We start from the raw sequence: 25460 nt of genomic DNA, 5'->3' as shown, positions 1-25460 counted from the left end.
GGCCCTTGCAGGACACGCTGTCCAGTAGTGAGTGGTGGCCTCTGCTTATTTTCTGTGAAGAAGCAGAGAAGAAAACGACTAGTCAAGGTCAAGAGCGGCAGTTCTTGGATCTGGATCCAACTCTGGGGAAGTTAGCCTCTCAGTGCCTCGTCTCAGTTGTAAAACTAGGTTAGCATCTACCTTATGAAGCTGTGAGATTAAACTAGATAACTAAAGCTTCTGCTTAACACAAGGCCTTGCATAGTTAACACTCAATAGATGATATACCTCTTCCTGTCTTCTGGACCTCATTATCCCTAGTTGAAAATGTTAGATCAATGTTTCTTAGCCAGACCTTGCTTTCCTCTTCCTAGTGGAGTGCCTGAGAATCTTTTTTTTTTTTCAAATTACACATATTTACCAGAGACTTACACTCTACTAAGACAGTGGTTTTCCAGCATTTCATTGCATGACAGTGACCAGGATGGTTTGTCAAAATGCAGATTCCTGGGTCCTAGTGATTAGCTCAGTAAGTCTGGAGTTGGTCCCAGGAACCCAAGGTTTAACATGATCCTGATGCAAATGGTCCATGGAATTGGTGTGGAGGGGAATAACACCCTAAGATTCCCCATTGTTCCTGGAGGGCACTATGGGGGATGACATATCACACTTGTTGGGAACACGTGGACCATATCATGTTTCCTTCTGTGCTGTGATTAGTTGTCTGACTCTTTGCAACCCCATGGACTGTAACCCACCAAGCTCCTCTGCCTGTGGGGATTCTCCAGGCAAGAATACCCAAGTGGGTTGCCATACCCTCCCCCAGGGGATCTTCCCAACCCAGGGAAGCCCAGCAATTTTGATCCTCAGGGGAATTTCCACCTTCTCACTTCTGCTTCACCAGATCCTGCTCTGGTCTTCAACCTCACCCTTCTAACTAAACACTGCCTTAATATTCACTCCCCAAATGTCTTTCCCTCTCTCCTTCTCCCAGTAATTCCAAGTAGCAGCAACTGTGGTATGCAAGACATTTTCATCTCTTGAGGCCTTGCTAAAGAGGGAAGCCTGTGATTGCCTGGAGGGCTTGTGAGTCAACTGCAGACTTATTGCTTTTTATTCCCAACTGCTTACTTCCAGAGAAGAAAGGAATCTGAATTTTTGTGTGACATTCCTAAAATTTTAACTATCACAAACCCATTTTTTTCCCTAAAATTCTATGGGCCAAATCCCACAGGTCTGTAGGAGTAATTCAGAGCATTTCAGTCTCTTCCAAGGAAGGAGTCCCTTTAAAACACCAAGACCAAGGCAGTAGCACTGTGGCAAAACTTTCTTCCCCCCGCCCCCCTTTCTGCCTAGGCATTTAACTCTAGCTTTATTTTTAATATTGCATGGTGCCTGCTAAGTGGCTTCATTCATGTCTGACTCTGTGCAACCTTATGGACTGTAGCCTACCAGGCTCCTCTGTCCATAGGATTCTCCAAGTAAGGATACTGGAGTGGGTTGCCATGCTCTCCTCCAGGGGAATCTTCCTGAAACAGGGATCGAGCCAGCGTCTTATATCATCTCCTGCATTGGCAGGCAGTTTCTTTATGACTAGTGCACCTGGGGAGCCCCTGTAAGTCTCAGAAAGCTGCTATCCATAGTGAAGAACTCAGGATTTCAGGTGATTTAAGGCTCTTAGTCTGGCTGCCTCAGGATGGGCTAGGGCATTTGTGCTGCAGTTCCCTAACCCCAATTCCTGCTCAGTTACTAAACTACTTGGAGCAGCCATGCTTGTGGGCCAGATACGGCCTGTTGCGATCTTCCAGAAAAGGAACTGATGAATCTGCAGAGGCAGGGCAGCCTGGGGAAGAAGGCACTGGAAGTGGAGGGAATGGTTAAAGCGAGCAGTCTTTAGAGTGCCTAAGAATAACTAACTGCTTAGGCCTTGGCTGTGACCACTACAGAGTAGCATCCATCTCCAGCTCTGCAAACAGGGTTAAGTTTGGAAAAAGGTTACCTCTGTGCTGTCTTTGTTTCTATCTAGGTCTAGTACCATCCCATCCTTCAAACTCATAGTTCAGAGAAGCTGACAGCTATGGTGGAGAAAACAGAGAATACATGAAGCCTGATTTTGACAGGCCAACACACAACTCTTAGGGATCAGGATCAAAGGAGCTAAAACTCAGTATGGCCCAGGCAGAGCTTTGCCAACTGGTCTCTTCCCTAAACTTCTCAGATGTAAATTCTTCCCTCCTTCAGGGAGGCGTCCTTTCCTTCAGCTTGGGACTTAAGACTTCCACCAAAAATGTGTATGTGCACATATGCGTAAGCTTGTCCTAGGGGTTCACAACTGCAAACACCTCCCAGCTTGGTGCTACCCTGGAGGCTGTGCTGATGCCTAGGAATCCATGTTTTAAAAAAACATAAAACGGGTTTTCCTGTGTATCTTTTCCAGGAAAAAGATGCTCAAAATCCAAATCACTTTATTGTGTGGCAGTCAGTGCTGCCAGTCTCTCGTTTTCCTGTCACCCCCCACTCATTCAGGATGCCAAGGTCAAAGTCCATTGAGGCCTCCTAATCCTCCTCCCCCTTTTTTCTTTGAGTGCAGAGCTGGGCTTATATAATTTGAGTCTTAAGTACTGATATTTGTCTCTTAATTGGAGATGGTGAGGTGCCCTAATAGCAGGGGAGATTTCTACGTAGAAAAAAGGCAGGGATTACAGAGGCTGCATCAAGGTCATAGGGAGTGGAACGGAAAGGGGATGCAGAGGCAAAGGCCTTTGTAGAGCTTTCAGTTTGCAAACTGGTCCAAGAACTTGAGGTAGGCCTGGCGCTGGGGTGCGGCTGCTGGAATGAAGTGGCCACCAGAGTGGGTAACGGTGATAGCTCCACTGAATCGGCTACACAGCTGCACACTCTCCTGAGAGGGGATGACACCGTCAGTGTCCCCAAAAACATGGAGGGAAGGCAGTGACAAGGGACCCTGCATGATGGGTTCCATGAGGCCAAGGCCCCGCGGGCAGAAACCAGATACGAGGATGACAAACCGGGGCAAAGGGAAGTGGGGATCGCCGGCTTGGCCAAGGGCACACACAAGAGCTGCTAGCGCGGCCCCCTGGCTGAAACCAAGGATCCCATCGAAAGGCCCCAGCTTGTTCAGTGCCTGTGCCACCGTTCCCAGGGCTTCCTCCAGACCTCTGCACGCCGTGGGCTCTTCCAGGGCCAAGAAAACGTCTGCCTCCTGTTCGGAAAACCACCAGCCTCGAGGCTGCTCCTCCGGAGGGCAGGGTTCTAAAGAGATTACGGGAAGAGTACAGAGTTAAGGCAAGGAGAAATCTAGGGGGAAAGAAATAAAGGGAATGAGGGAAACAGAGGTGGTTGAGGCAGAGTAGAAAGTCTGGGGAAAATGAGGCGGGGAACAGACTGACCTGGAGAGATGAGTAGAAGTCTGGGAGGACCAGGCAGGAGTTTGAGCAAGCGGCTAGGTTGGCAGAGATGGCATGTAGGGGCAGAATGAAGTGGGAGGATGGCAGGAATGTGGGGAGGGACAAGGGTGGCTGTGTGCAGGCAGGTGTTACGCGGACGAGGCAAGACAGAAGACTCTGGGCGCATTTCCGGGCAGGGCTCCTCTCACCGGAGTCTGGCTTGGCGCCTTCCGACGCCGCTGCGTCCACGACCGGGTGCGGGCCGCTGAGGCACACGAGCTCTGCGCGGCCCCGCAGCGCCTTCCGCAGCGCCCCGGTCTTCTCACGGAAGCCCCGCTCGCTCTGCCGAAAACCCGCCAGACACAAAATCCGCAGAAGCGGCTGCGCAGCCATCATGCATAGCGCGTGCGCGCCAGAGGAACAGGAAGCAGCCTTTCCCTGGGCGGAAGTTGAACCGAGGGGCGGGACCCAATACAGCCACTACCCTGGAGGCGGGCCTCAGAGCAAGCGGATGTTGCCATGACAACGGGAAGAGGGTGCGGCAGGTCCAGAGGTAGGCCTGATACCTGGGAACCAGGAGCGTCTCAGGGAGCGATCGGCGACACCTCCTCGTCTCTGCAGCTGCAAAGCTCGCAAGCCGCGGCTGGAGAGGGGCGCGCGGGCCCCCCCTGAACCTGGGGTGGCAGACTTAGGTCACAGTCCCGCTTCTGCGACGTTCCCCACCCCGCTGTCGTGCATTTCCCTTAGCGGCCGCAGGGCGGCGGCCTCGGCTCGCGCCGCCTGGGAGGCCGCGCCCAGGCCCCTTGGTCTTCCTTCGTGTCCCTTCCTACCTTCCCCAGGGCCGGCCGGCCTGGGACCTGGAGCAGCCGATCCCGCCCGTGGTTCACCGTCCACGGCCCCAAGGAGCTGCTGGCGTAGAAGTCCATAGGGTAGGGCTGCTGCCAGGATATGTCCCTCAAGGCCACCGCCGCCTGGGGGAGAAAATCCGGACAGTAACATTTGCCAACATTTTTCTACGCAGGATTATTTAATTCAGTCCTCACGATGACGAACGAAGGTCCTATTATACCCATAGCATAGAAAGGAAATGTGAGGTTCAGAGAGCGGAAGGGACTTGCACAAGGCCACACAGCTAGGAAGTGCCTCCGCTGTAACTTAAGTGCAGCTCCACTGAGGACCCCTTCCAGGACAGAACTAAGGGTAAAGCCCATTCTCCCCCAGGGGTTTTCAGAACCTAGTGTTACCTCATAGGGCGTGAGCAGCGGCTTGGGGAAGGCTGTACCCCAGTCGATGGACAGGCGTGGACATGCCACCTGCACCCACCTATAAGAAGGGAAATCAGGTCAGATCCAAAGGCGGGGGAAGGGGGGGGGGGGCGGGGGGGTGCTCTCTGTTCCTGGCAGCATGCTGAAGAACATGACTGTGTCCCCAACACACTCAACGGAGCCTACTATTAATTCGAAAGTAAAGACTGTCACCAACTGCTGTTTAGAATAGCACTATGGTATTTTCTCCTGTTTCCTCCACTGTGAGCTTTTTTTCGGTTTTTATTGAATTTGTTACAATATTGTATATCTTATGTGGGATCTTAGCTCCCCAACTAGGGAATTGAAACCTGCAGCCCCCCACACTGGAAGGTGAAGTCTCAACCACTGGACCACCAGGAAGTCCCTGACTATGAACTTTCTGAAGAGAGGGCTTGGGCAGCATGTTCACGATCAGACCCCAGGATAAAATTTACTGCCTGGTCCAATGCAGGTGCCAATCACCCCTTAAACTCATCTCACGCAGAACGACTATGATATAGCTGTTGCCTGTGAGCCCCCAAGCCAGACAAAGTTGGGTTGACCCATAGCCAAAAGTAGCCCCCGCGAAATGAGTGCTCTCTAAACATTAAAATTTCATGGTCATGGAAGCACTGACTCCAGCCTGCAATAGGAACTGGGCAGAACCCAGATTCTAAGCTTCCTTAGCCAGTCATCTCTAGATAGATTAAGGTGGGGAAACGTACACATCCACCTCGGGAAGGAGGCTGAGCTTGCTGGGGAAGATCTCGGAGAGCAGCAGCCTCACGAAGGGAAGTCCCAAGGCTTGGAGCCGAGATTCCAGGTGCTGTTGGGAGAAGGAGGCAGAGCTGGGGTGATCAAGTGGCCAAAGTAAATCCCTTGGCCTCCTGATTTTCTCAGCCGGGTTCCCAGCTAGTCCCCTTTCCCAGAGCCCACTGACCTCCAGAATCTTGGGACTGCCTTGGCGGCCCAAAGTGCCCAGGATGAGACCCCAGGATTTAGCTGAGCGGGCAGTGGCTATGGCTTCCTGGCGGTTGGCCTGCATGCGCTGGTGGTCATAGTGCTCTCTGGACAGGACCTTGCTGTAAGGGTCGTATCTGGAGAAAAAGCTGTCAGGGTCACTGGGACAGCCACTCACAGGACTTGTGCCATATACACAGCTCCCTCATGCAGCCCCTTGGTCTTCGGAACCCTCAGGCTCCATGCAGGCACTTAGGAACAGAGGCAAGAGCAGAGACTGCTACTGGAAGATCAGTTCCACGGCTGGAGCAGGCACGAGAGAGGGTTCTAGGATCTGGGTGTGGATCCAGTGGATGGGGAGGTGCTGTGTAGCAGCAACCCTACATCTGGTACCTAGATTCAGAACCTCAGATCCTCAGGGCTGGGGGCTTTTAAGTGGTCCCAGGGTGAGGAGGTTTGGGGCTGACTGAGGGTCTCAGGGGCAGGGGACTCCACCCGCTTCCCAGCTGGTTAGCCCAGTCCAGCCGATACCGGTAAGCGGAGATGTTGGGGTTGGCGATCATGACAGACTCCAGGTGGAAGCGGCCATCTCCAAGATACCTGCAGCAGGGAGAAAGGGGGCCATGAGGGTGGGATGGGGCACCAGAAGCAGGCAGCGGCTTGGAGGTCCAGAGGACTGAGTTCTTGGCTGGCTACACTGCGGTGTATGTGAACTGGGACAAGTCATCCTTTAAAACCCCTCCTCCCACATGCAAGGCCCTGGATGTCTCACATGTAAAATAGGAGTCTGAACTGGAGGACCGTTAAGGCCCCTCTAGTTATGTAATGCAGAATCTAAGAACTGCCCCTATCCCCAACTGAACCTTCTAGGGGAAGAGGAAGGAGCCAGCCAGGGTCATGAGAAGGCTCTAGAGAGCCTAACGTGGAGGTGGGAGGACAGACTGTCCCTCACCTAGCTCAGTACGGATGTGGGAAGTGGTGTTCAGGGTGTCATCTGGGCCATAAATGAGCTTTCAGGGTGTATATATAGTTTGACTACTCTTTGCTCAAACTAGCTCTTGGGTCCAGTTACTGAACTGTAATAAGAGCCAGTGTTTACTGGGCTTATACCTTCCATGTACCAGGCCTGGGCTAAACACCTGACATGTATGAGTTTACTCAATCCTAACAGGTAATCCTCCAAGCTACCCATTTCACAAAATCCCCATTTCACAAAAGATACTAGTGAGGTTCAAGGATGTAGAGAAATCTGAATCCCCATTTCGCAAAAGATACAAGTGAGGTTCAGAGATGTTAAGAAACTTGCCCAAAGTCACACAGCTCTCTTAAGCAGTATACCTGGGACTTGATTCTAGGCTTAAACACCAGGCTGTATCAAGCAGGGCTAGGAGATGCTGTCCTTAACTGCACCTTCCCAGATCATGGAGAGGCCACAGCATGGAAGACAGTCCACGTGGCAGCTCCTTCTCTCTTGGGAGACCACACCGAATTGTGATGAATGGCCAACAATCACTCGGGGTGTTCCTCCCTCCAACAGACACCCGAAGCCCCCAGGGGCAGGCATGTATGAGCTCAGAGTTATGTATGCCCAGGCAAGAGGGAATGCCCATCAGGGAGCAAGGCTGCCAGGGAAAGGGAAGGCCCTGATGTGGGCCTCTCTGGGGGCAGGGATGTCCTGTGTGGGTGCAGCAAAGCTTGTGGGAGCAGCATCAGCAGCCCCGGAAGTGGGACTGAGTCAGGGGAATGCCCCCCCTTCCCTGCCATTAGCTGAGAATGGGGCTCCCCTCCCCAGTCTTAGCAGGGGGAGCTGTCGGCTCCGAGGCTGGCTGCATTCACACAACATTAAGCATTTCCATTACCTAAAATAATTAGGCGGCAGGAGACACGTTGCTCCTGCTTGTTAGCTGTCCAGATGCTAAATTAATGGGGCTGCAGCCTGGGCGTGCCCATCCATCTTCTCCAATTATATTCCCACCATTTTGAGCCCCACCCTTGCCCCCCCCCAACCCCCGCCGCCCCCCGGCCAGCATCAGGCCCTCATTCCTGCCCCACCCTGGGGATAGTCTTCTGGATGTTGGCCAGAGCACTGGAGAGGGAGTCGGGGAACCTGAAACTCTCTTTGGTCCCCATCTTGCAGGGTGACCTTGAGTGAATGGCTAAGGAGTCTGAGACTCAGTTTCCTTTCCTGGACGATGAATCTCAGCGTTCAGAGGAACCTAGGGAACTTTTCCTATGTCTCTATGACTGGCCCCCCATTTTCCACTTACACCACAGCTTCCACCTCCTTGGGTAGGCAGGGGGACGTGCAGCCCAGAATCTCCCCAGGGGACAGGGGCTTGCACTGTGGGACACTCACACGATACTCAGCTTTCAGCTCTTGGGCAGCTGCCTGTAGGGAGAATGAGGGAAGGGAAGCAAGTGGACAGGGAGGGAGAGCCAGGCCCAGAGGACCAGCCTGGAGCACCCGATGTGGGGACCCAGGAGGAGCCCGGAGACCAGCCCACTTACCTGCAAGGTTGACACGAACTGAATGGTGCTGACCAGCGCGAGGGCGCTGCCTGGGGGAAAGGTGAGGCGGACAGAGTCCAGGAGGTGGGCAGTGTCTATCCGGATGTCCACAAAGACGTACAGTACCCGGAAGTCTTGGGCCGAGGTGTCCATGGGAACTGGGAGGAGGGAAGAGTTCAGGAGACTGTTTTGGAGGGCAAGAGGGGCAGAGGACAAGCAGCTTCAGCCTGAGGACAGACAGGGGGTTTGGGGAGGTAGGGAGGGTAGAGTCACGGGTCTTTTAGAAGCTCCATCTCTGCCACTCGACTAGGGGGTCCAGCGTGCTCTACCACCAACAGCCTTTCAAACACCCATAACTGGGACAGCAGCATGGTTTCCAAGGCAACCAAGTCCAAAGGCAAGCTCCACCCATGGAGCAGGAAGGCCAAGGCCATCCCAGACACCAGGAGGGACCTGGTGCGTGCCAGCAGCAGCAGGCACTGCAATGGAGATGAGCGTGCAGTTCTGCCTCCCAGCCGGGTCTGGGTGTCCTGGCGGCCGTACCCAGGCAGCTGTGGCCGTAGTGCACCAGGAAGTCAGCCCCCAGGGCTCTCGCAGTGAAGTCGTCCACACAGCAAGCCCCGTAGGTCACATCGCCCATCACCATCACTTCGGCCTCTGTGAACCTGTGGGGGTGGAAATGATGGGACAGTGACACAAGGAGTGAGGTGGTAGAGAGACCTGAATGTGGTGTATCTCAGGGCCCAGCTCTGCTCTCCCTGCCTCTCCCAATCCTTTGGGTTGGCAACTGCCACTTCTGCCAACAGAGTAGGAGGGGCCCAGCTGCTACCTCCCCCAGGTCTGGCAGCAGCTCCTGGAACTCTAGCTGTATGCGGATGGACTCTACAGCACCCTGGTTCCTCTGCCCGGACTCCAACTGCAAGAAGGACCCCCCAGGCCTCAGCCTGGCATACCCACGGGTCAACCACAGACCTCTGCTGCCCTGACTCATCCCACCCAGAGCCAGGTGCATGCACATACAGGCAAAGACACACATTTCCACGCCCTGGCACTGTGACGCGTGCTGGATGCAGATCACCTCCCAGCCGCCCAGAACCCCTGCTGCCTCCCCACCCTTAGTCAAGGCCCTCTGTGCCAGGATGGGGGAACCCACGAACAGCTCCCCCACAGCACATGGCGCCACCCACATGCCTCATGCGTCAGGAAGAGTGGGCTATGGCCAGCGCACTGCCATGGGATCTGCTGCCAGGCCTGAATCACTGGGGGATGGGGGCGGGTGGGGAAGACCCCACATCCCCTAAACTCACCACAGGAAGGGGGTCAGAGGCCCAGCTCTTCCCTGAGACCCACCCCTGGGGCATGGAGTCCGGCTCAGGGACGGGGAGGTGGGGGGGGGGGTCTCCCTGTTCTTCTCCTGGGGGTGTGGTGGGGAACGCTGAGCTGCTGCCAGGCACCGCCCCCTCCCCCCCCACCACCCCTTTCCCCAAATCAGGCTGTGCACAGAAGCAAATTATTCAGCTCCTTAGAATGCAGCCCAGGCGTCTGAGTCAGCCGGAGCACTTAATTTTTTATAGATTAAAATGTATGCAAATTGGCCCAAGCCCCAGAGAGCATCCCCAAGGGGCAAGAGGGTGGGAGCAGGGAAGTGAGTCTGTGGCTGCGGGATTTGAAGCAGGGTGGGGGGAGGGCGGCAGCAGGGAAGTGGGAGGTTCCCATCACAAGATGACCTCCCCTTTCTTCTTTTGCCTTCCCTGTTCCTGTACTGGTTCCAGATGGCTGAGCGCTCACCCCCCTCCTGAGGATGGCTCATTGTATTGAAGAAACTTAGACGAGGGAGGTGGAGGAACTGAACACCATCTCCTAGGCGCTTCTCCTGCTGCCAAGCCCCTCCTTGCCCCACTCCTCCAAATGTGCCAGAGAAAAAGTCCCCCCATAGCCAGACCCCACGCTGAACACCCAGCCCATTCCAGGGTCAACTCTGGGGGTTCTCAGCTTCTTCCTCAGGCCCCACCATCTGCTCTGCGCCCAGCTTTGAGGACAATAAAATTGACTCATTTCTCCCTCCCAATTTCTTTTTTTTTAGGGAAGGGGAAATTTATAGAGACAAGGAAGGATTGTAGCAGGCTAGGAGTTTAGATTGCGGTTTTTCCCTTGGTGTGTGTATGGTTGTGGGAAGGAACACAGTAAGGCAGAGGTCCAGAAAGGGAAAAAAATGATGCCAATGGCCAGAGCCATAATGGACACGGGGAAGGTCTCGGTTCAGCTTCCACAGTGCCCCAAGGCTCACCTTTCCAAGATATCCACAATGGTACAGGCGAAGAGGAGGAGGCCTTCGGGCATTTGTAAGGCCACTGCAAGATAGAGCAGAGACATGCGAGCAGAGGGCTGGGAAAAGACTGGGATGGGGACACCCCCTGGCTGGGTCAGACCACCTCTCCAATCGCACTCCAGCTCAGAGCTTGGGGGGGCTCACCCTTCTTGGCCTGGGCCTGTTGGATCCTCCAGATGGTCTTGGGAATCTCAAAGTTATAGTTGGAAGGCAGGACTTGGATGGCCGCCTGCAGCTGGGGATTGTTCAGGATCTCACCCGGGATCTGATTGGCCAAGCGGCCCCGAGGGGCTCGATCTAGGATAAATGTGAGAGGCCTGAGTTGGTGCCTGGCTTAAATCACAGCCAGACCTGATGGAGCTGTTAATGCCACCCAACTTTTAAGGCCCAGATCCCAGAAGTCAAGGGGATTGGCTCAGCCTTCTTCCCCACTGAGTTCATCCTGAAGCTGGAGAGATGACCCATTAAGTGAGGAGGAAATCTGTGTAACTGATTTCCATGTTATGAGATTATTGGGAATTAAGGACTTGAAGGTGTGGCTCACTCACCCTGAGAGTAGAGCTGGCACCAGGTGACACAACTGAGGGGCAAATGGGAAAAACATCCACACAACTGTTCCTCGATAGAGAATAATCCTGAGACAGCCCAAGAGCCCAGCCAGCCCAATCAGTCTGGGAAAGCGTCCCTCTGCTCCCAGACCCTGAGAAAGCCTTGAAGTTCTGAGATCCTAGATATGAGATCTGGAAACAAACTGTTACAAGTCCTAGTTTAAAAGACTTCCTTCCTTACTCCAGTCCCATTGACTTATGTCTACACTGGTTAATTCTTACTTCTTCCCTCTCCTCATTCAAAAGGTAAATAAGCACCATACATTTAACTGCCTTAAGTTCCCTTGTTCCATCATTCTACCCCACTTCCCACTCCTGGAAGGCTGGAAAGAACACACTCCAATCAGGACTGTGGGCAAACAGGTGAGGACAGAAAAGTGATCTTGCCCTTCAAGGGCTTGTAGTCTAGAGGGCGAAATGCAGGGACACAAATAATTACAACCCCCCACCCCCAAGATTAAAGGAGAAGAAACACTGTAGTCCTTTAGGAAGGCCGCAGCCCTTACTCGGCATCCTACTTCCCACAATTCAGTTTAGCCCAACCTGGGCATCTCTTTGGGCACCAGACAGTTCAAGAGTGTGAAAAGGCGAGAAATGGACTCATTCAGCGAATATTTATTGAGCCTGTACTATTTGCCAGAACTTCTACCGGAGATCCTGCTAGACTGACACTTCAGCCTCTGTGTGTGGGTACCTGTTTGGGGCAGCAGTAGACATAGGGGTGGTGATGGTGATGGTGCAGTGGAGCAGTAGAATGACAGGCTGGGACCCTAAGTCCCGATCTGAATGTAACCACTGCTATGGTACTTGTTGAGTTGTTTCAAAGGCCTTGGAACACCAGTCAGTGTCTCTGGGCCGGCCCTCACAGAAGCTCCTCTGACAGGCCCAAGTCCCTAGTGGTTGCAGGGGTGTGGGAGCTGCTAGTCCTAGCAGCTCAATTTGTCCCAAAGGCCAGTAGGCTCCTCCTTTTTTACCATTTGGCTGTGACCTTCTGTTTACGTCAGTATTCCCCGGTAGACGCTGAGATCCCTAAGGGCAGGGATGCAATCTAGTCCCCGCACCCAGCACGGGCCTGGCATTCGGGGGCGCTCCGTAAGCGCCGGATTAATGAAACCTCTTACGTGAAGTATTCCCTGAAGGCAGACTCGAGGAATGCCCCGTCCAACACGCCTGGCTCCTTCCCTCCCCGTCGGGTCCGTCTCATCGTTTAGTCCTCATGAGTCTGTCTGCCCTCCAAGGAAGGGAGGCAGCGTTTCCGGCTTGAGAACTACAAGCTTCTAGGAAGGGCTGCTCCCGATGGTGCCCTAAGGTCGCATAAGAAAGACCGGTCCCCCTGGACTCCAGCGACAGTGACTCGGAGCGAGTGACTACGAGACCTTCCGGATCTGGCGGAGAACGGCACCGCCGCCGTTTAAGTGGGCTGGTCGTGTCCCTGACTCAGGGGCCCTACCCCGAGATGCGAGGTCCGGAGGCCGCAGCGTCGTAGCACCCACCTCTGCCCGGGCCGTTTCGGCTACAAGACTCTGCGGCCTCGGCCGCCACCAGCGCCGCCATCGCCAGCGGACCCACGTTGGGACCAAAAAGACAGCGCTAGAAGAACTCAGAGAGCGCAGACAGTGCGATCGATCGCCGATCTGCCAGCGAGGGGCGGGGATGTGCCGGGCGGGGACCGTGAAGGAGAAAGATAGGGGCGGGGCCAGAGTGGGCCGCTCGTCTCAGCCCGGAAGGTCGGGACTCTCGGGAGCCCCTAGTGGTCCTCGACTACGGCGGTTGCGTTCTCCCGGCTACCCAGTCCCCTCCTCCCCTTGCGAGCAGCCTGATCCTGGCTCTCCTGGACAAGTGCCCTCCTATTTGCAGACTCCCTGCCCTAGTTTGGGGGGCGCAGTCTTGTAAATGGAAACACCGCCGGGTCTTCCTTCAGCTCCCCTATCTCCCCTCCTGATCAGCCCTGGACACCTGTGGGCGGGGCCGCATTCCCTGCCTCAGAGGACCCCATTGTCCCGACAGGACAGAACTGCGCCCACTGAGCCAGCGTCAAGTTGAGTCTTGATGCCGATTTCCGGAGCGCTGGGATGCCCTTACATCTCTAGAACCCACAGTGTGGAAGGTTCACTGTGAAAAACTGCTACCAGGGGAAGGACCCCAGCTTGAGGATGCTTTCCTGGTAGAAAAGGGAAGTCCAAGGACTTGACTGCCTAAACCTTCGGGATTCTGGCCGACGTTTACCCTGCCTTGGCTGCCCCTCCGGCCTAGGTAGCCGGCCTATAAGCTCCTGGAATCCCAAAGAGAAGGCAAAGTGGCCAGTGGGACAGCCTTGACCTTTAGAAGAGCAGACTACCTGCAGGACTGGCTTTCAGCAAGGTCTGCCACCAAGCAGTCACCCCTCAGGGCCGTTTGCTCACCCAGCCCTCTGGCACCGTCTTCCTTTCTGCTCTGTGTGAACACAGCTGGCCCTTTAAGGCAGCTCTGTGGCCTCGGGCTCCCCTGGAGGCCCTCCCTGCTTGGAAACTCCTAATTAAGGCGCAGGGAGAAGTGAAAAACAAGCAGCCAGGGACAGGCCCTGCCTGGGAGACTGCCCAGAGAGGAGGGCTGGCCGGGCAGGCTGGGAATGAGCAGCCAAAGGGCAGACCAGAAAAGGTCAGTGCTCTGCCCCTCAGACCCCCAACGGATGCCCTTAGGATGGTCACAACCTCGGAGAGGAATGTGGCCCAAGGAACATCCATCCCATCAGCGTAACGAGAGTCCAGCCTGCGCTTTCTCAATATCTCAGGTTTTCTGGACCCCCAGTGTGGAGAATCTCAATTCTGGGGTCCCCTTGAGTCCAGCCCCTCCACATTCAGGACACGAAGGCCCAGTCTGTGGGCACCCTTAGCTCTGGATGCAGCTGAGAGTCCCAAGAGGGAAAGACTGGCTCCAGTAGACAGTGATGGCATTTCCCTAGTGGACCCCACACCCCTTAGGACCTTTCCCTCAGCAGAAGTGGGGCCCACTGGTAATAGAAGGCCCCCATCCTCTTATAGCACCACCCCACAGCCTGTGTCCTGAATGAGTTGTGCAGCCCCCATTAGGAAACAAGCCTGTGCCTGAAGACCCCGCTGTGCAGGACATCGGGGGCCGTCATTCAACTTAGGCCGAGAACACCTCCATCTGTCCGTGGGGGTCTCCCTGCCAGAGTTACTCAGCAGTCTGAGTAATTACTGCCTGACAAGAAGGCGGGCACAGCGCACCCCCACCTTACAACACCCGCCTACAGTCGCCCCCACCCCCTGGCTGGCCTCCAGAACAGCACCCAGCCCTCCAGAGGCCTGAAATAACTCTGCTTCTCACACTCACGCCCAGCCCCAGCCAACTTTGCCTAAGATACTGGAGATTGCGGGGCAAGGGGTCATGGGGAGGCGGCTTGGGAGGTGGAAGGAGGATTAGCATACCCTGATGCAGGCTCATACTTCAGCACTGATCTACTGTGAGATGCTTCGCAAATTGCTCAACCTCCCTGACCTGGGTTTTACTGGCGGAGGGCCTCTGCAGCTCTCAGTGTCCTCAGAGTTCCAGCTAGTGTCTGCCTGGCAGGGCTCAGACAGGATGGCTCAGTCTGGTCCTGCAGCTGGTGGAGGCTGAGAGAATGCCTTACCTGGGGTTTCTATTGCAAGATGGACCAATCTTCTTAAACTTCAGCACAAGCTTACTTTCTCGCCTCTAAGCCATCTACACATTCCTTCCTGCCCGTCCTAGTCTTTCCCCTTCTCAACCTGATGAATTCAGCCCTCAAACCAATGGCACCTCTTCTGTGAAACCTTTTTGGATGGTCTTTCAGCCCCTTACAGAGCTAGCAAAGTCCCCTCCCACACTTTATCTCTTCCTAGCACATTCTAAGATAGCTTATGGGTCTTCCCCTACAGAAGCTTGCCATAAGCTTCTGAAAGTCCAAGTCTATGTTATTGTTGTTATTGTTCAGTCATGAAGTCACATCTGACTGTTTGCGACCTCATGGACTGCAGAATACCAAGCCTATGTAGTTAGCACAAACCTCGGTGTTGCTGAATGCATGTATGGATGAATGAATGATACTGGTCTTCTTTTTGAGCTTCCTAACATGTCAAGTTTGTCTCCAAGGTATCACACGACTCTCTCACTTCAGTTAGATCTCTGCTTAGATGTTACCTGCTCAGGGTGCTTTCCCTGATCGCCTCTTATCAGCTCCAGAACACCTTATTTTTTCTTCTTCCAAGCAAGATCTCATCTGGACTTTCCTAAATTGGTCCCTGATAACCGTAAATTTCACAAGGACAGGGACTTTGCCTTTTTCATTGACTGAATCCCGGAAGACTAAAGCTCTATACTGACAGTCCCTCAATAAATGTGCCTTTAATGGGTGACTTAGGCCACTCTTTTCCCCCGTTCAGGACCCCTCTTATCTCAGGCCAGTAGGGGGTGCCGGCCTCCACCCGGGACTGGTCTGGCCTTAACCTTCTCTAAGCTCAGCCCAGCTGGTTCCCAGCTGGACCTGCTTTTTAGGCGGCGCCTCCTCCATTTTCCACGAAGCCCCCGGAGGGGTCTGTATAGACCGAGGGACAACAGAGCCCCCACCCCCCCCCACCCCCCAAGCAGAGATAGCCTGGCTGAGCCCCACATCGGTCTTCCCTCGCTAGGATATGCAGCTGGGCCTCCCCAGTGCTTGTTGACAGGTCTAGATTAGCCAGGGAGCACATCGCACTCGCCCCCCCACCCCCCACAAAAAAAGAACAGTGTCCTAGGACTCGGGATGCGATGCGGCTGGGTTTGCCGGAGCTGTCCTGGGCAAGGAGGAGCCGTCGAGCCTCCGAGGAAGAAGTGGAGTCGGCCAGGGAGGAGATGGGCAGGGGTGCGGACTTGTAATCGGGGACTCTGGGCGGCGGTCCTCGCATCCCAGCCGGTGGGCAGAGCGCACGCTACCAGCCGCCTGTTTCGGTGACCTCCATCCGCGAAGGGCGCTCGCCCGGAGGGGGTGGGGCTGCGGGTGCGAGCTTCGGGAAGCCGGAGAAGCCCGGGAGGGGCTCTCGAGTGGCCCGACGACCGGCCCGGGGACTGGGGCAGGTACTTGGACGGACGCGGGCCGAGGATCGTCCCTGGGGGCGGGCGCGGCGAAAACACCTTGGGAGGCGGCGCCGCGCGGCTGAGCTCCGCTGCCCTGGGAATAGGACGGCGCTTGGCATCGCGAGCTGAGAGCACTTTCATAAATTTTGTATGGGAGGCGCTCCGTGAGCGGGGGCGGGGAGCGCAGAGAAAGAGGGAGGGAGCTAGCGAGCGGGGGAGGGAGGGAAGGAGGAGAGGTGGGGGAAGCCGGGGGGAGGAAGGGAGGCGCCCCGCTCCGCCGATCGCACGGTCCTGCAAACGCGCGCCGGGCGCTTTCCCCGGAGCTCCGCGGTGCGTGCGAGCGCCCTTTTGCAGCAGCCGCGGCGGCGGCGGCGACCCGAGGGGGCGGAGAGTAGGGGGCCGCGGCCGGGGGTACCAGGGGGCGGCGTCCCCCCTCAAAACCGCCTGCAAAGTGCTCGGGGTTGCAGAAGCAGGCCGCCGGATCCGCGGAGAAAGCAGCTCGCCCCGGGGGCTGCCGGGCAGAGCCGCGGTTGCCGGTGGGCGCCGGTGCCCTCGGCGCGGGGCTCGGGCTCACCATGCCCCTGCGGGGCCGGGCCGCCGGGCACCAGCGGATCCCCGGCTTGCCCCCGCCTCGACGCGCACGGATTAGCTGCAGCCGGCGCCCGAAGATTTGAATACGGACCCCGGGAGGGAGAGCGCCTAGGCCGACCTCGGAGTGGCGGCCCCGCGGCCAACATGCTTCGCAAAGGTGAGTTGGAGCCGCAGGGGCAAGTTGGAGTTGGATGCGCACGGGGCAGAGCCGCGAGCCTGGGAGCCGCCCGAGAGCCGCCCGGCGCTGGGGCTCCCGGTCTGGGAAGCAGCTCTGGGAAGGCTAGAGGGCTTCGCGGGACTCACCCGCGGAGGGAGTGCTGCTGGGGGAGCGCGGCCCCCGAAGGGGGCTAGTATCGAGACTCGGGATCTGCTCCCTGAACCCAGCCGCCAGGCCTAGAGATCTGGTTCGGCGAGGTCATTTGGAGACCACAGTGAACTACCTGTGATGGAAGGGGAGCCGGCCTCCTGGGACCTTATCTTTGCCGGTATAAAGTTTTTCACTTGCAGCCTCCATCCCCCCTCACGGACCCACGCCGCCAGCTTCCGCCGCTTAGGCGGGGCCGGGGCCGGTTCCGACCCGCGCTCCGGTGCAGCCGGCGGTCAGGCGCCGCGCAGCTCGGGCGCTCACTCACCGCGCGTCCCGGCTTCCCAGGTGGGGCCCTGATGCGGGCACCTTCCCTGCACCACGCTTTGGTGGTCCCCAGGGATGGGCTCTGGGCATCCAGCGGCCGAGGGTTGGTGTTTAGCGCCGGAGGTCCGGTTCCTCAAACTTTCCTTCTGCCTGGAGCGGAGGGATTGGAAGGCGGAAGCCGTGCCAGGAGAGTGCGCTGCCGGTGCCAGGCTTAACTTGAGGACAGCTGCCCCGCCACCCCCGCCCCCGACCACCTCACCACGACCCTCGGGCCGCCGGGCTCCTAGCCGAGCGCTGCAAAGTTGGCGCGGGCGCTGGGGAAGTCCCGCTGCGCCCCCACGTGGCTGTCGCACGGGGAGCCGTCCCCAGGGCCCAGGGAGGGCAGGTGACCACGCCGTGAGCCCGCGGGCTCCGCCACCCGCTGCCCGGGCCTCTGCGTCGTCTACCTCTCTCACCTCCCAGGTCCGGGAGGGCTGCGGCGCCCCGCCGGGACCCCCTCGTCCCTGGCCCGAGCCGACCGACCGGTGAGCCACCCGCGCCTGCGGCTGGCTGCCCGGGCCCTGCGGGAGCCGGCTGAGGTGGGACCTCAGGTAGCGGAGGGGCCTGATCCCTGAGCTCAGCGCTCCAGCCTTAATCCGCCCCTGTTTCCATGGCAACAGACCGAGGTGGCGTAAGCACGGAATTCTGACCTCACAGTAGGATGGGAAAGGAGAAAATGGGCAAGGGGAGGTGACGGGAGGAGGGGGAAGCGAAGTCCAGGGATGGGCGGAGAGGAGCAGATGTGGGGGTGATGGAAGAGACCCCATAAGCTCGTGGGACAGGTGCGTGAAGAAACCACGTCTGCGCTGGAAGCCCTAAAGGCTGTGTGGTGGTCCCACCTAGCTCAGGCCGTCCGATGAATCTGGGTCGCCCCACTGTGTGAATAGCCACCAACTTGTGTGACTTGTATCCTCCACGTGGGTCGGTGCAGTGCAGGGTGGGGGAACGCTGACTGCCTTTCACTGTGGGTGGGAAGTCTCTGCCGCTGGTTGGAGACACCACTTCAAGGATCCACTCCAGTTCCTTTCCCCAGCTAGAAAGGGACCAAAAGTGTTTTCAGCACCCGCCAGTGCTAGCCAGAGTATGTCTGCACAGAGAAGGTGCCTTTTTTACAGAGCTGGGCGGCTTGGACCTGGATCCTGCAAACTTGCCCCAGTGGGGAAGACTTCCTGGGTAGTTCTGAAGGCCGCCATGTCTGGGCTGCAGGTCTGTGATGGAGATAATAGAGAGCAGCTGACATCTCATTTCCCTTTTGGTCTTTTGTCAGTTTACAGTTAAAAATGAGCCATGAAGCAGCCCACGCATTTTATTTATATGGTTGAGGTGTCCAGGGAGGCTTGAGCAGCCTCCAAGAGCCTTTTCTCCCATCCTCACTGGCCAGAGACCCAGCTTGGGATGAACCCAGTGCATTCTGGGGCCTGCTCCCCAGCGGGAAGCCCCTTAGCCTGCCCAAGAGATGGCCACTGGAGGCTTGGCAGTCACGTGTGTTTGCCACTTGGGCTATTTTTCCCTTCCTGCATAGCTTGGTTGGTGAGAGAGATTCTACCAACAAAGAGGTTTTCACCTGGATTGGCGGGAAGGAAGCAGAGCAGAGAGGTCCTTTGCTGCTCTGGGCCATTGAGTGGGCAAAGGGCTTTTATTTTGGTCCTGGTCTGGGCAAATCTCTCCCTTGGCCCCTGATCCTGGTCACCAGGACTGGTCTCTCTTGTGCACACATAACACAGGGCACTCAGATTCTCTGTGTGGATTCTAGGTATGTGCCCAGAGACAAAGATATGCCTAGGGCTGGTGGCAAGAGAGGTGGCCATTGAAGTTTCTGCTTCTCAAGTGTTCCCAAAGGCTCCTGGCAAAAATGTCATAGGATGAAAAAAAAAAAAGGTCATAGGATGGATTCAGGTATTTGTTGCAATTTCCCTGCCTGTTGATGCAGAACCCTACGTGGGGTCCTGGCCCTGGGGGGAGTTTCATAGTTTAATTATGATTTGGAAAAGGGTTTGAAAGATGAAGAAAGAGTAGCCTTTCCTAGATCCTGGGATGAGAGGGGACCGTGAGCCCTACCTATCATGCAGAGAAACCCCAGAGGAGGAAGAAGGTGAGAGTAGGCATTGGACCACAAGAGTCATGTCTCTGATTTCCGGCTGTCCTATGACAGTTAATATGATGTTGTCCCTGGGCAGGACATTTTAAGAACTGGGGGTGCTGCCTGCATCTCTTAATGAAGACTCTCCTGGCTACAGCCCCACCTCTGTGAATCAGAACAGCCTCAGTCCTCAGTGAATCTTGCTGCTGACTGCGCTGCTAGCTGAAGGCTTCAGCAGCTGCCCTGCTGGCTTTTCCATCTCCCAGCCTAGCCTGGCAGAACCAGGATATAAAAAGCAAATCTCTGGTCAGAGATGAGAGGCAGGCAGGGCAAGCGAGGCCCCGAGCCACTCAGCAACATCTAGGAAGGGAGAGTGGCCTGCTGGGGTTTTGCTTGGCCAGAAGTGGCCTGCTTAAGGTCAGGATCTATGGTTTTCATTTTTAGAGCTATAAAAAACAGAATGCAAATCAACAGCCTCTGGGCCAATACAGAACCTTTCCTTAAAGTTTTTGTCTTGTTAAGCAAGGAAATAGAGTGCCAAATAGGCTTTGTTAAGTGGCAGTCTAATTAATAATTTAAAATCGTGTAGCTGTCTTTCATTAGAATTTATGTGTACATCAACCACAAAATCAGTCAAACACACTCATTTATAAGTTAATGCCATCCCTGAATAATTCAGCAAGAACTAGATCAAGGCCTGCAACCCAGTAAGATGCATTTTGTTCTTTTGGTTTCCATAGCCAGATGGGCTGGCCTGGTGGCTGGATTGGGTCTCCTTTGTGGGAAGAAGGGAAGGTAGGAGGAAGAAGGGACCATGGGGTTGTCAGATGCTTGGTTGATTTGCATTCAGAGGTCCCCTAAGGAATCAGAGAGTCTTCATGTGTCCAGGTATGAGCAGGCTCCCCTTAGAGCTGTTAATGTGTAGCCCTCTTTAGCCCCAACGGTGAAGGGAAGTAGAGAGTGTTCCACGGACAGCCGAGACATTCCCCTTTCTACTAGAGAAAGTGTAGAGAGGGGAATTACAAGAGCCCTGTATAGACGGCTGAGATACAAGCCTTTTCAGCCCAAATCTAGGTACAGAAGTGGAGTTCCAGTCTTCCCAGCACAAGTCTGTCCCATTCAAGTAAAGCAGCCCAATGAAACCAATGACACCAAGACAGTTTTCTTAACTGGGAGCTTCTGGACTGCTTTTCCCCTCAAAGTTCCTGGTCCTTACACCAGCAAAGAGAAGCCAGGATGAGGAATTTTAAGGAAACACCAGGTCACCTCAAGAGAGAAGAGACAGAGTTGCTAAATAAAGTCCTTGCATGCATTTTCTCACCAGTGCCAGGATAAAAGCAAGGAAAGAAATGCAATGCTCCCCGTTTGTGAGCTAAGACAATGTAGAAAATGTGTTTTGGTTCCGCCCCTGTCGTGCCAACACGAGGCCAACTCCTCACCACAGTTTCCAGGTCTAGTTGCTGCCGAGGAACTGTTCAGGACCCAAACTCCCAGCGTGGACACACTGGCTCCTTTACTGCAGGAATGAACCCGAGTTTCTGGTCTCGGACTCAGGCTGCTAAGCTCGACCCCCACCGCCCCGGAGGGTTCAGTGGCTCTGTTTTAGGAGACCAGGTGGATAACCAGAACAGAGAGTGGACTTGACACGGGGAGAGGTTCTCGGCCAAGCCTGGAGCGAGGAAGTCTCATTACGAAATGGGAAAGACAGGGGAGACTGGTAGGAGTTTTTGCCCCCTGACCTGTGGCAGAGTTGACAGCAGATGGGATCCGGGAGGGAGGCTTGTCGGGCGGTGAGTCCAACTCCAAGCTTTGAAGTCAGGGCCTGAGAAAGGTCAGAGCAGAAGTTCACTCTCTGGAGATGAGAAGGAGGGGGCAGGCCTGCTGAAGGATGTCAAGAACGGATCTGCTCGGTACCATCTGCAGCGAAGTAGTGGTTAAGGTTAAAGCAGAGAGGAGATGACAGGGAGGGAACAGATGGCCGAGGAAGCAAAATAGCTGGCGAAACGGGAACAGAGCCTCCAGGGACGGCAGAAGGCAGGACCTCCATGCAGAATGCCGGAAGCGGCCCTTTCCTCGGGGTGCACTGGCCAGGCCACCTGGGTAGAAGTGAGTCTGAGAGAGGAGTGATGCAGGCACCCCAGGGGGAGGGCTTGCTCGAGGCTTGGGAGAAGACCGCATGTGTGCTTAGATGCTCAGTCATGTCCAACTATGCCGCTCCATGGACTGTAGCCCACCAGGCTCCCCTGTCCATGGGATTCTCCGGGCAAGAATACTAGAGCGAAAAAAAAGAATACTAGAGCGGGTTGCCACTTCCTATTCCAGGGGATCTTCCCTGACCCAGGGGTCAAACCCACGTCTCTTGCATCTCCTGCATTGGCAGGCAAATTCTTTACCACTAGTGCCACCTGGGAAGCCCAAGCGAACACCTAGGAAGACGTCAACTCCAAGGCGAGGGGGGTCTAGAAGCAGGGACCTCCTTGGATGTCGTCGGACTGGGGTGAAAAGGTACAGTTGACTCTTGAGGTCCATCACTGGAGCAAGGGGAGGCCACTGTGGTCCAAACATGCCTGGCCAAGGCTGCTAGGAGGAGGTATGGATGCGAGCAGGGAATGGGCAGCAGAGAATGGACTGTTCTTCCTCACCTGCCTTGAATCCGATTCCGCCGGTCCCTGTCCACATGCTGACAATAGTTGCTTATAATTAGTGATGGGCCAAACTAAGTGGACTCCATGCCTAGCCTCAGGCAGTCTCCACAACCACCCTTCGAGATCAGTCTGTGCTCGTCCCTGCCATACAGATAAGGAAACCGAGGCGTAGACCAAATGAACTCCTTGAGTCTGGGTGATCCCGCTGGCACAGAGTCAGGATGCCACCCCAGGTCTGTCGGCCACCACACTCTTTGCCTGGCTCTCTTAGCCTCTCAGCGCCACCGCCTCACATGCCCATCTGCCTTGATTTATATGACATTTGTTTTGCGAGGTGCCGGGCACTGCTGAATCTGAATCACTCATGTCTCATTACAGAGTTCCCTGGTAGTTCCCGTGCACTCTTCTTCTGGTGTTCCTCCAGGAACGTGTCTGGTTAGGACTTGGGGCTCCTGACACCCCGAACCCCTCTCTCAATTGTCCTCCTACTCTGTCCCCCCACCCTTCTCTCCCCTGCTGCTTCCTGCACTGCTGTCTTCATTGCAGACAGAGATCAGACAATGAAGCATCCTGCCCACTCTCAGGCCCTTCAGGAAGGTGGGGCCCTGGCTTATTAGGGGGCTGGGCACTCTGCATGTGTTGCTCTCCACGGCTCCCCTTCCAGGCTGTCCTGGTGGGGCGACTAACACAGCCATACCCCAGACTAGTTGGTGACTGGGGAGTAATAGCCCCAGGAGTTGGCATTTGGCAGGCTGGATGAGGGGAGGGGGTCCCTCCACCTGCCCCCCCTCCTCTGGAGAGTTCCCATGGCCCAGCCCTGACCGGTCAGCTGGGTAGTAACTGCGGGTCCTCCACGCAGGTTTTCTCCTGCCCACTTCCAGCCAAGGATGTGTACCTGTGAGACCCGTTCTTCCTGCAGTTTGGAAAAGAAAAGAGAAGGCAGAGAGCCTAGTGGATTTCATCTTGGGCGCAGAAGAGCACATTCCCCCCTCTCAAGGAGGAGCGCCCCTCTCCTTGGTGGGGCGGGACGGGGTGTCAGAGCTAACAGATTTAGTAGGGTGCTTCAGAACCTGTGATTATGGTCTAATCAGTTGGTGAAGTTGGGATTCAAACCTGCAAACATCCCCTGCTAGGTGATTCAGAAGAGGTGCTGCGGAGGCCTCCAGGCCCGCCCAGCAAGAAAGTTGGCACAATGCTGTGTGTGCGTGCATGCAGAACCATACCTGGCAAGCGTGCAACAGGTTCACGGAGTGCTTGCCAGAGATCCCCGGTGGCAGAGCTGAGCTTCCCGGGCACCTAGGTTGGCACTCCCACCACTGGGACCCCTGGCAGCATGAGTGGCTGGTGAGCCAATCAGTGGGGGGCGCCCTGGGAGTGGGCGGGCGGGCCAGCACTGTGGATGCCACATGTCGGGAACAGAGCTCCAGTGGGTACGTGGCTCGCCCACCCACGCAGGGGAGTGGGCACGACTTGTCATCATATGTCTGCCAAGGGACAAAGCACTAGAGCCCTCAGAGATGAGGCCTCCTGGTAGCTCCCTGGGCTGACTGCACAGGGCAGTGGCTCTGTGGTTGGGGTGGATTTGCAGGAAATGGAGCAAAAAATTCTTCCCCGAGTCAGGAGGAAAGCAGAGTTCCCAACTCTTAGCCCACGGAGGTGGCATGAGAGTTGCTACTGCCTCTGAAATTGTTGGAAGCAGGGTTCGCCATCTCTCTCTCCGGGCACCTGAGCCAATGCGTGCATCATGAAGGGGGCTTTTATGCAGAGATTCATGAGGCCCTAGGGGGAAAATTGGCGTTCTTCTTAGGATGATTTATTTATAGGGCGATTGGATGATGGGGATACGGAGGCTAAGGTGCCTCCATTAGTGAGGATCACACAAGGCAGGAAGCCTTGCTCTGCTTTTGACATTTCATGAGGCGACTCCTACCAGGGAGCTGCTTTTTCTTTTAGAAGGTTTTACCTTTAATGTTCTATTCATGGCCTTGTCTGAGCGGGCTGGGAGGAGGAAGGAGCAGGCGGCGCGGGGGGCTTTGGGGGACACAGGCCAGGGTCGGTCACTCCGTGGCCAGCGTGGGGCAGCCAGGGCAGGCTGGGCATGGGGCGAGGGCTGTGGTCATGGACTGGCAGCCCGCTGGCCAGCACGCCGGCCATCTCCGCGGCCTGTGCTGCAGGCAGCCCGCCACGTGGTGTTTACTCTGCTGTCTGTCTCTGTCTTCACTGGCCGCCAGACTCCACCGGTAGCAGCAGCCTTTCACAATCCTGGCTCTGGCCTGGCCAAGGCCCTTTTCTCGCTGTGGACTCTGGGGCTGTGGACAGGATCCCAAACTTGGAGCCCCGGGGCTGCATGTGCTTCCGTCTCTGTGACTGACTCACTAGGACCCCAGACGCTGAGCCTCAGTTTCCCCATCTGTCATATAACTAGGTTGATGGTTTGGCAAATGTTTTTTGGCAGTAGGAGAGTTTCTTCAAATGACGTCCAGTGTCAGAGCCCAGAATATAAAGCAGAGAGCACAGGTGGCCCTGGTGATACCTGGCTCAAGGGGCCTCCTCCTCTGGCATTAGTGCTGCCCTGGAAGCTCCTCCAGTTTGGGGGCTGGGGAGCCCCCTGTGGTCCCCCCCTAGCGAGCAGTTCAGGCAAGAAGGCCACTGGCTGTGTCGTGTGCTGTGCGTGGACCCAGAGGACACTGCACGGCCCACAGGCCTGGGTTGGAGCTCGCTCCCGTGCAGCGGGACTTGGACCCCTTGTGACCACTTAGCTCGCTGGGAGAAGCTGTCTGCACTTGGAGTCCGCTTGCCCTTGCCTACTGCTCACCCCTCAAGGAGAAGAGATTCAGTGGTCACTCCTCTGCTGCCCCTCTGGCCTGATTCTGACCCTACCGGACACTCTCCTCATCTCACCTGACCTGGTGGCCCTTGACTCTGTTGGCCGTAGTTTCCCTCGACTTCCCCCATGGCGGCTCCCCTGGTCTTTCTCCTGCTTCTGTGGCTGCTCCTTCTCAGCCTTCCTTGCCAGCTTCACTACCTCCTGCCATCCTTCCAGTGCGGTGCCCCCTGGGGGCATTGCCCTGGGCCTGCCTTCTGGGGATGTCAGCTCAGCCCTGGGGATGTCAGCTTGTCTACAGCTGCAGGGTCCATTTACTGACTGCTTCCCCTCCACGTCTTATTGAGAGCTAAGATGTTACTTCTGACCTCCAGGGCCATCCATCCAGCTGACCCCCCCACCCCCAGATGTCTCCACTGGCATCCGCACAGGCCCCTCAAACCTGGCATGTGTGAAACGATGCTCCTACTTCAACCCTGAGCTCTGAGCACCCTTACTTC

The 25460-nt window shown here is 56.1% G+C and overlaps 3 protein-coding genes across 8 annotated transcripts in view; 1 reads left to right on the top strand and 2 right to left on the bottom strand.

Annotated features, from left to right (window-relative positions):
• Nucleotides 1–2742: 2742 nt before the first annotated feature.
• Nucleotides 2743–13527, bottom strand: DPH1 (diphthamide biosynthesis 1). Of its 6 annotated transcripts, none has more exons than XM_061143078.1 (14): nucleotides 12571–12711; nucleotides 10614–10766; nucleotides 10428–10491; nucleotides 8684–8805; nucleotides 8141–8298; nucleotides 7900–8021; nucleotides 6164–6232; nucleotides 5613–5781; nucleotides 5398–5498; nucleotides 4631–4709; nucleotides 4217–4357; nucleotides 3953–4060; nucleotides 3157–3252; nucleotides 2743–2881 (listed from the first exon to the last, which is right to left on the bottom strand). In XM_061143078.1, the coding sequence occupies exons 1-12, from the start codon at nucleotides 12629–12631 to the stop codon at nucleotides 3971–3973; spliced, it is 1329 nt and encodes a 442-aa protein (XP_060999061.1). In that variant the 5' UTR covers nucleotides 12632–12711; the 3' UTR covers nucleotides 2743–2881; nucleotides 3157–3252; nucleotides 3953–3970. The 6 variants fall into 6 exon arrangements, with proteins under 6 accessions (XP_060999061.1, XP_060999063.1, XP_060999066.1 ...); XM_061143080.1 differs by having other exon boundaries at nucleotides 5613–5769; XM_061143083.1 differs by lacking the exon at nucleotides 12571–12711 and adding an exon at nucleotides 13416–13527 and having other exon boundaries at nucleotides 10428–10766.
• Nucleotides 2753–3779, bottom strand: OVCA2 (OVCA2 serine hydrolase domain containing). Its single transcript, XM_061140742.1, has 2 exons — nucleotides 3596–3779; nucleotides 2753–3252 (listed from the first exon to the last, which is right to left on the bottom strand). The coding sequence occupies exons 1-2, from the start codon at nucleotides 3777–3779 to the stop codon at nucleotides 2753–2755; spliced, it is 684 nt and encodes a 227-aa protein (XP_060996725.1).
• A 2947-nt stretch (nucleotides 13528–16474) lies between the features above and the next one.
• Nucleotides 16475–25460, top strand: part of RTN4RL1 (reticulon 4 receptor like 1) — a 74059-nt gene continuing 65073 nt past the window's right edge. The window contains exon 1 of the mRNA XM_061143077.1: nucleotides 16475–16898. Within this exon, the coding sequence (XP_060999060.1) occupies nucleotides 16886–16898 (13 nt within the window). The 5' untranslated portion in view covers nucleotides 16475–16885. The remainder of the gene's footprint in view (nucleotides 16899–25460) is intronic.

Source organism: Dama dama, chromosome 5 (genome assembly GCF_033118175.1).
Source record: "Dama dama isolate Ldn47 chromosome 5, ASM3311817v1, whole genome shotgun sequence".
NCBI classification, from domain to species: domain Eukaryota; kingdom Metazoa; phylum Chordata; class Mammalia; order Artiodactyla; family Cervidae; genus Dama; species Dama dama.
The sequence above is the reverse complement of the archived record's forward strand: the minus strand, read 5'-3'. Positions and strand labels throughout refer to the sequence as shown.